Here is a 9,769-nt window from a genome sequence, read left to right as displayed (position 1 = left end):
CCATAAACAAAGTGGAGTAATTGAAAAAAAAAAAAATTAAGAAAATATTAGAAATATTTTCTCCAACGCCATATTTCTGTTTCAAACAATAAATAGGTATCCTTTTTCAATTTCTAAAATCATATATAAAATACGACCGCCAACAGAGTTGATATAATTTTCGGCACTTATTTGGCATTTTGCATCACCTTCGTTGAGATTTCGAACGAGAGTTTATCGATATCTTGACGAATATTATATCTGAGGACCTGATAGGTCGGCGGCTTGTATACGAAGGCCAACCCTCTTAAGTAACCCACACAGAAAGCACACTGAGGCCATCAGATGAGGGCGATCCCACTGAACAATGAAAGTATCGGTTAAAGCATTTTCATTGAAGTCTTGAAATAGTGCATGGCGGGAGTTTAGATGATTAGGAGTCTGACTTCAAGCAAATTTTACATTTTGAAAATGTTTTCTTGCAAAGAGGCCTATAACTCGATCGCCTGCTAGGCTTGGAAGGAACTACCAGCCTTAAAAGAAACTTCCCCTTAAAAGGAACTACCAAAAAAAAAACAGAGTAAAAACATAGAGGACGGCAGCAGCTTCAAACATTATGTCTCGCATAAGTAGAAGCAGACCAAATTCTAGCGGAGAACTGCCCGATTAGTGGGATTAAACATCACCGCTGGTTCTTAGTTCGAAAGTTGTTACAAAGACGGAAAACTCTTGCTAGGAATGCAAAATTGCAACCGACTCATATGGATACCAGACATATAGGTATAACTGGGAACGAATTAACGGATGCATTGGTTAGAGAGGCTGCGGCCACGTTATTAATAGCACCCGATCCCCTCCTTGCTATGAGACAAAGACACCATCAAGAAGAAGCTTAGAATCGAAAGAGATAAGGCTAAGAGACGTGAGCTGACACCAAACTAAGGGAATACGACAGGTGAAGTCGCGAACACATTGGCTAGAAAGGCTGCGGCCTTGTTATTAATAGGGCACGAGCCCTTCTTTGCTATGGGACAACACAGAAGGAGAAGCTAACAAATAAAGAGCTAAGAGACGCGAGCTGGCATCAAACTAAGGGGCTACGTCGGTGAGGCATAATCAAAGGAGGTTCAGATAACTCATAATACCTCCAAAAACTCGTGAGGTAATTCCTTTTTGGACAGTTCCGCGGGGAGAGTGGTAGATAGTGGAGAGGTGTTAAGTACGTAGGTATAGCTGTGAGGCTACAAGTCGTGCACACTGCTATGCCGGTATAGCAGTACTCATGAGAGTCCTGAGAACACTCACGGACATTCTCACAGGTCACTACACATTGCGTAGCCATCTGCGCAGATTTTGGATATAGTCTACTGACTCCTATCGTTTCCGCAACCAGTCGACAGAGACGCCAGCACACCTTCTCTTTGAAAGTAACGAAGAAGGTCGAGAGATCTCGACCAAATGTGGTCGTAAGAAAGGCACACACGCTTAACGCAACCCAGTTATATCTTAGATTTATTAAGGGAATTGGGTTTGGGTGAGGTATTCTGCTGAGTAAAGGGCCAAAAGACCATAAAGTCGAAGTGCAAACCACATTCATGCTTTCGAGAGGCAAGTTGGAGTATTCGCTACATCTCCTCTAAACTGGTTCTATGTAGCTACTTTGGTTCTATCTTTCTTTATACCCGTTGAAGAGCAGAGTTCTCGAATTCATTTAACTTTTTATTACACTCAATTTTTACTGCATTTTCTTTTTATTTCAGTCGTTTCACAGTAAGCTTTTATTCTCTGTATGCCTAAATGTGTCCAATGCCGGAAGTTAGTATATTTTAGAGCTGCACTTTTAACCACGATAAATTTAAAATACCTATTTTAAATTTTTTTGCACTCACCTGTATCCGATCCTCAGGTAGCTCGGTCTTTAGCGATAGCATTTCACGTGCATACACATCCGGATAGTGTGCTTCTTTGAAGGCCTCTTCGAGTTTTTCCAACTGGTACGATGTAAAAATCGTACGACTATGACGACGTTTCTTCTTCTTTTTCTTACTACCAAAACCATTTAGGCCATCGATGGTGAAATCTTTGCTGGTTAGAGGTCCTGGAAAGAGAAAGCAAAATTTGATGGTCTGGGTAATGATTTAAAAGAGATCAACTGAATTCCGGTTTTAACAACCGAACTGGGATATATGTACATTTCCCCTTTCTCTAAGACAAGTAAGCAAGTCGTAAACCCCAAAGTAGAAAATATGTTCGACCTAAAGATAGGTCTGGTATGCATGACTCACACCAATCGCAATTGATTCTCGTACTTCACATTAGGTCGTAAAAGCCTGATGCTTAAGAACCTTAACTACATCATGAAAGTGCTAATTGTCCTTTAGTACAAGATGGGTCGACGAACTAGAGGAGGACATCAATAAACTTGGGGAAAAAAGTTGCAAGCGATCGAGATGTATGAAGGGCCCACGTGCTCTCAAAGAGCTATAGTGTCAAAAGACACTAGCCTCGTAATATTTGCAAGATCCTCCTGCACCTGGATTTGAAGTAGTTCAGTGTCAGGTGTATTAGCTTATCAGACTATTCAAGCTGCAACTTTCAGAGCACTTGCAGCAGAGGAACTCAACCGACCGTATCACGCACGTGAACAACAAGCGACACCTGAAGATAAATAGCCGAGCGCGAACGTACGATAGCAAAGTAACAAAATAGATGGGATCACTCCAAAGGTCGGTGGAAGTTTAAATGGATCCTCAAACTAGATGAATGGATAAGCAGAAAAAACGGCGAAACAGATGGCTATCTAATCCAAATTCTCAGCGGATATGATGGCTGAGTGCCACCGCGAAGATGAGAGTGCATAACACGTGTTTTTTCACTGCGCCAGATTTTATGAAGAGCGTTTCAAGCTCGCAAATGTCCTCGACGCCGTCCCCTTACCAGAGAACCTTGTAATGCAAATTCTGAACTCGAAAGAGAAATGGGAAGCAGTAAAACTGTTTGCATCAAGTATAGTAATAAAACTCCGAGACTTAGAATGAAAAAGTGAATGCGACTGAGCTAGACCACCCAACAGATGCGTCGCTCAAAGAAGCCATTTTGAAACAGATCTCCTGTGGGGGGTGATTGTATTTACGAACAGACGACAAGCACGAACGCGTGATGTAAAACCTCAATATGAAAGCAAACAGACGACAAGTCGATATCGAGTAACGATATTGGAATTTTCCGATGCCCCATTGGTCATAAACCAATGGAGGCTATCGATAACGTATAACTCCAATACGCAATTAAGAGCGGGACCAGGACCCAGGTACCTGGTGTCTATAAAAAGTATAAACACGGCTCCACCTTGATGAAATGCTTTTAGCAGTCCTTCCACCCTGGGGGAGGAGGAATGTTATAGGGTTAGTGGGAGTATGCCCTACATACCACTGGTGTGACGGCACCTTTGATGATGTTTCTGACGTTTTCGATTTAACCACCTCCGAACAAACAAAAACTGCAACTTTCGAGATCCCTGTAGAGCTTAACTGGTGGCTGCTGGATAGTCTCACTTTAAGTACCCACTGTGACATAATATCCTGATGTTAATATGGGTTCCGGGACACGTGGGCATCGTGGGTAACGAGATCTCTGCCCTTTTAGCCAGAATGGGCTCTTAGGCCAAGAAAGTTGGGCCCGGAGCTCGTTCTGCCACTCCCTTTTGCAGCCATCAAAGCCACGGTTAGCAAACGGGTTACTCCAACCCACAAGTGAGCTTAGCAGGCTGAGAGAGGTTGCAGATGGACAAAACTGATGTTATGTTGATGATGCCCGGCCGACTGTCGCAGATCTTCCTGTCATTAAGCAAAAGGGACTGTAGGCAGCTAGTTGGACTGATGACGGGCCACTTTGTATGGGCAAAGCACATGGAGAAGGTGGGCATCTCAGGCAGTGCACTCTGCCCAGCATGTGGAGAGGAGGATGAGACGGCGGAACACTTTCTGTGCGTCTACTCGGCCTTCGCTTGAATCAGGCTTAAGGTCATTGGCACTGATGTATTAAGAAGCGGCCGCCTTGGCTCCTTGGCATCATAAGATCTACTCTGATTTCTTTGGAGGTCGAGTAGATTTAAAGAAAATTAAAAAGGGAACCCGAGTGCAGTACAATGGACTTAATTGTGTCTGGGTGCTTTACTTGCTAGTCTGTCTCGACAAAAACAAAAACTCACCGTGACAACTGCTTGGCGAACGTTGAGGAATAATCATCTCAGCGTCCTCTCCTCAGTTATCCTGCTTTTGCGACACTAAGATCAAAACAAACAAACATCTTGTTTTCAAGGGTTTCTTGTAGCTTTCAAGGGTTATGATAAAACAAAATCGCTACATTTTTTTTCCTCCTTTCCCCACTCTTTACTCTTATATCTTCTCTCAAGCACCGCAACAGACTGGTAGTCTTATCAGGTTTAAGTGTGGAATGGCTATCCTAACCTGATCTAATATTGTGAGGACGGTACTCAAATGCACTCATACCCAATTTTTAGTAATCAGAGCGAGTTCAGTGATCTTCATATCTCATCGCGTTAATGTCACTCAGGCAAGAGTTCTATAATACTATTTTTTTACACAAGTTACTTTGGTATCAGTTTCTATCTGGTATCGCTAGGGACCATCAGTCAGTAGGGACAGTCTATGACTCGCCTAATGCCAGCCGGGTTAACCTTACCTAACCTCCTTTGAAATTTAGTTAACTAGTGCCACCAAATCTACCTTTAAAAGCGAAGCGATTCTAAGTAGCCCCTTAAACCATTCCTTGAAACTTCATAATTTTTATTTATTTATTTATTTATTTTTGAGTGAAATGAAATACAGCGCAATACTGGAAAATTCTCAGAAAACCGCTACTTTGTTGCCACACAACAAAGATGACAAAAAATAAGCAAAGCAGATGTAGAGGACTTTGCATAGGGAAAACATTACCAGAGAGTCGTGTCGAGTGTACTCGTGCCGTCAATGCAGTTGTCAAATCGGCATTCAACGATTGTGCGTCGACAATTAATGCCCACTTTACAAGCTGCAATCGATCAACGATGTCAAAAATACATACCTACACACAAGTGGGGAAAATAAGCGTATAAAGATGCCGTTATATCAAAGCATGCTTGAAAATTTCGCAATGACACTTGGCCTAAATGCAACTCTGTCTAGCAAAAACAAAAAAAAACAAAAAAAAGGATTCTAAAAGTACTACATCCATGCGTGTATTTAGTAATTTGCCACAAATGCTATTTAGTAGGTATCTTCGAAGCGCTGAAGTGCCGTTTGAGAGCACAGGCATGCACACACGCAGTCCCACATACATATAGGCGCAGCTACGCGGAAAACGCAAATCACAACGGCACTTTGACTGCACAAACGCATCTTCACCAGCTTTCTCGGTTTTGTTTTATTTGTAATTTGATATACAAAAAAAGAAATGCAAAAAAAAAAATATACAGAAAAAAGGCAAAGCAAATGTCTGTACTTCAGCTGAAAATACGCCTTTGTGTGGGTCTTGGCTCACAGCGTTCAAGATGTTGCAACTGTTGCAAGTGCATTCTTTTGCGTATCGAATTACGTTCCCATGCGTGAAGAGCGCTTGTGGATGAGTAAGAGTGGCGCACACTTTGTTGTAGTCATTATTTTTTTTAATTTTTTGCTGTAGTCTGACTCCTTTTGACCTCTGCTGCTATAGACATGGCTGTAAATTTCTCTTCCCTTCATAGGAAATGGGATCTCATTTGAATTGTGCAAACAGGTTTTTCAGAGAGTTATTTCATAGGATATAAGCTTTGCTATATTAAAATTAGGTTAGACGGACCACTTTCTGCAGAAGTCACATGGAGGTCTCAAACGTGGAAGTGAGGACGCAGGAATGCGGCCAATTTACCTTCTATTTACTATAAGCCGAGATAGGTTGGCGGCCCCAGAAAAAGCAAGGGCACATTGCTCTACACGAGATAGAGAATAGAAAAGAAAGAGAAGCAGGAAATAGAGGGGAATTGAAAACTCTAACAATATTGGCCTAATTGAATTCACGTATCGACTATGTGATGATGATTCAGTTAATATTCGCCTCTGATAGTTGCCTGTTGGTGAAAAGATCCCGGGAAGCTGAATCCATCATCATCATCAATTCCTTTTGTGCCAAATGGAAGAGAGGGCCTCAGTTGTAGAACCTTTTACATATAAACACAAATTCTGCATCTCCGAAGCCGATGTGCATGCTGCCATAGCAGGTGGCATTTGTGTTCCTCGCGGGTTTAAATTCATGTTTTTATATATGTAGCTCGAAAAACGTGGAGTACATCCATAAGTTACAAGCCTAAGGAGAATTTGTGAGCTCCACAAGTAAGACGACTAGATAGCCGCAGATAACATGAGACCCCTTCTAACCTGAAGAACAAACGCCTTTAACAACCGCTGCGAACTTCGAGAGGCTTTTGAATTGTATATGTCAAAGTGGCCCCGCGAAGCCCTGATCATGCATCCTACGCGCATTGGATACCTCGTTGTTGTTGTTGTTGTAGCAGTTTACTAAACCCTGCCAGTGCGGTGTAGGTAACCGATCATCTTCGTCTAACTCATCTAAAGGTAGGCCCAGAAAACGTGCTGCTTCGACAGGTTGGGTTTATAGGGAGAGGGGTGCTGGGTGAGTAAACTTCATGGGACAAGTGAATAGTTGGTTAGTGCCGTGCGGTGTGCTTTCACATGCTGGACATTTGATGGGGATATCGGGGTCAATTCTGAATAAGTAGGACTTTAACCAAATGCAATATCCAGAAAGTAATTGGGTTAAAGTTATGTGGGTCTCACGACGCTGCTGAAGCTTTTCGTCTGCAATAGGTGGTGGTTGGACTCCGATAATGGCATTAGGGGATCGGAAGTTTAAGAATGGTATCTCGGTGAATGCTGGTCCGGCCCGATCCAGTAGTTGTAGTTCTGTTTTGTCGTGGATCTCGTTAGTGTAGATGAAGAGATGCATACTGGCATGACCGGGAGGTGGCTCAAGCTCTAGCAAATGTCCATTGGGTGCCACTACTCCACGTAGTAGACATCACGGCGTAAGTGATCTGCATCCAATCTCTAAGTCATCTGCTCTATGCGAGCGCTTAATTTACTTATGGATGTAGCGTTTCAAGTTGATGGCCACTCTAAGTCGGCCTTGTACGTGATTATTATTCGGGCTTGTACGTGATTACCCCTCGGCAGGCAGTGTCAAACCTCCGAATTTATTTTTAGTTGCTGGCGGAAAGCTCTTGCCCTCTCTTCTGCAAATACTGTGGCCTGTTCCGCTTTTAGGCTCAGAGCGACCTGACAATAGAAGACTGTCACGCATGGAAATTCAACCATCTTTGACTCCTTTACGGATATTTCCAGTGATTGTAATTATCACCCTCCCATTCTCTGCTTTCTCAGATAAAATCCCTTTCATAAAAAAAAACACACCTGTTAAGATCTACACGGACGGATCTAAAATGGATGCCGGTATTGGTTGAGGGTTATATTGCGAAGAGCTTCTTAACAGTGAATCCATTAAACTACGGGATCACTGCAGTCTTTTTCAAGCGGAAATAAAGGATATTCATGAAGCCTTAAGATGGTTTGAGATAAACAGATTATCATCGAAAGATATCTGCATTCTACCAGGCAGCCAAGCTGCCCGACGGGCTCTGAATGTATTGCAAATATCTCGTAATGAGATGGCTAAACAGTATCGTATAATCTTATGCTGGGTTCCAGGCCACAGAGATATACCAGGGGGCTGTAGGGCTGATCAACTTGCAAGAGAAGGATATAAATAATTTTATGGGGGTGCCTCTCGCAACTTGTAAGCTTCTTGTTATGGACGCATTAATCAATTCTATAAATCAAAGATGCATTAGGGCGAATACCTTTGAAATTGCTAGGTAAACATAGCCAAGGCTATATTTATGTCTATCCAAGAATGCTATAAAATTGAGTGGACTTCAAATTAGGGCCTTAAGGGACCCGCCAAGAATATTATAAATTGTGTAGTCTTCAAATTAGGATCTTAGTAGGGGTCTTCACAGGACATTCTGAAATAGGAAATCACTCAAGGAGATTAGGCATCTACATGCATGAAATCTGTCGTAGCTGTAGGAATGAGGAGTTGGTGGAAACAATTCAACGCCGGGCTCTAGTCAAAAGCATAAACCGATATTTAAGAGCCTACTTCATAATGAATATGGATGATCTATAGACTTTAGGTATCAACAACCATTTACGCTTTGTCCAAAGCTCAGGATGGTTCAATATGAAATTTAGCACAGCGCCTGCGGCTTACAATGGACCCGTTTCGTGGTCTAAGTGGTATCGCTGTCCTTATGTGCGATGTGGCTGCTAAACCTAAACTAACCTAGGCCCTTATACACTTTCACTATATTCCTTCATAAATTTCCTTTGCTTTTCCTTCCTTTTCGTTTTTTTTTTGCTTACATTCCAAAAATAAAAATTCAATCACTGCGCGATACTTCATTTTTTCCATTGTAGAAAATACTGTGACACGTCGATACTAAATGGCTTGTAAGCGTAAAATGAATTGACAGATTGAAATGGAACTTCACATACTAGGTTGTTCAATAGGTTTTGCGGTTCGATAAGAAAGGCCTCTTCATATGAAGGGTGCACTAACAGAACAAAAAATATAGTAAAAAAAATGTTGGCTAGTAGCAACGCCCAATCTTATCGAACCGCAAAAAAACTTATTGAACAACCTAGTATAAATGCATATAACACATGGGCTGAATAGTCACCTCTTCTTTCCATTTAGTACTAACCTTAAGAAAGCAGCTGTTAAAATTTCATGATATTCTATTCATTAGTTCGTGAGTTATTGGGCTAAGAGTGACGCTACTTTTGTTATTTTCAAAACAATGGAACAAAAAGTATTTAGTGTTTTAATTTTACACTGCTTTTTGATGGGAAAAAATATTGTTCCAGCAAAGCAATGGCTGGAAAAGTATTAAGGGGGTTCCGCTCCATCAGCGGGCATCAACAACAATAAAACGATAGTTTGCTGACTTCAAAGCTGGTCGTAGAGGGACACCAATGAACCGATGAAGCATAACGCAGTGTTCCCCCAAATTTTTTGAATTTTTTTTATTGAAATGTTATTAATTTTTATTGCTTTACATTCCATAAAGATTACACCTAGTATAAAACTAATAAGTAATTTTAATTTCACAATTTGAAGTAGCTTAAACAATATTGACAACTAAGTCTTGAGGTTACTTTCTTTTTAATCTTCTTTTTACAGTTGGTTCATCGCTTAGTACGGAAGCTTCTGCGTTAATGTTTTTTTTTAATTTTTCAGCATGCTTAACTGCACAGAGATTGGCTGTGTCTGAGACGGTTTTTAAATTTAAATCCTTGTGCAGATCTTCATTACGCACGTACCAGGGAGCTTTAACGATTCCCCTGATTACTCTATTTTGGAGGCGCTGTATAATGTCGATGTTGGTCTTTGCAGTACAACCCCATAATTGAAGACCATCCCCATAATTGAAGACCATAGGTCCACACCGGCTTTAGCACTTGGTTGTAAATGAGGAGTTTATTTTGAGTTGATAGCTCAGAGTTTCTGCCAATTAGACATTGGAGTTTTTGCGTCTTTAGATTCAGCTCTGCAGCTTTCATTTTCACGTGCTCTTTCCACTTGAGCTTTACATCTAAAGTCATGCCTAGATACTTTGCACTATTAGCATTTGGCACTATTGCTTACAAAATATGAACTGGTTTGTAGATAATTT

The 9,769-nt window shown here is 41.4% G+C and overlaps 1 protein-coding gene across 1 annotated transcript in view; it reads right to left on the bottom strand.

Annotated features, from left to right (window-relative positions):
* Positions 1 to 1,805: 1,805 nt before the first annotated feature.
* The window catches only part of LOC128857698 (homeobox protein goosecoid-like), a 56,652-nt gene continuing 48,688 nt past the window's right edge, over positions 1,806 to 9,769 (bottom strand). The window contains exon 3 of the mRNA XM_054093443.1: positions 1,806 to 2,077. Coding sequence (XP_053949418.1) covers positions 1,806 to 2,077 — 272 coding nt within the window. The remainder of the gene's footprint in view (positions 2,078 to 9,769) is intronic.

This window comes from Anastrepha ludens, chromosome 3 (assembly GCF_028408465.1).
Source record: "Anastrepha ludens isolate Willacy chromosome 3, idAnaLude1.1, whole genome shotgun sequence".
NCBI classification, from domain to species: Eukaryota; Metazoa; Arthropoda; class Insecta; order Diptera; family Tephritidae; genus Anastrepha; species Anastrepha ludens.
Note: the sequence above shows the minus strand (reverse complement) of the source record. Positions and strands in the feature narration are given on the sequence as shown.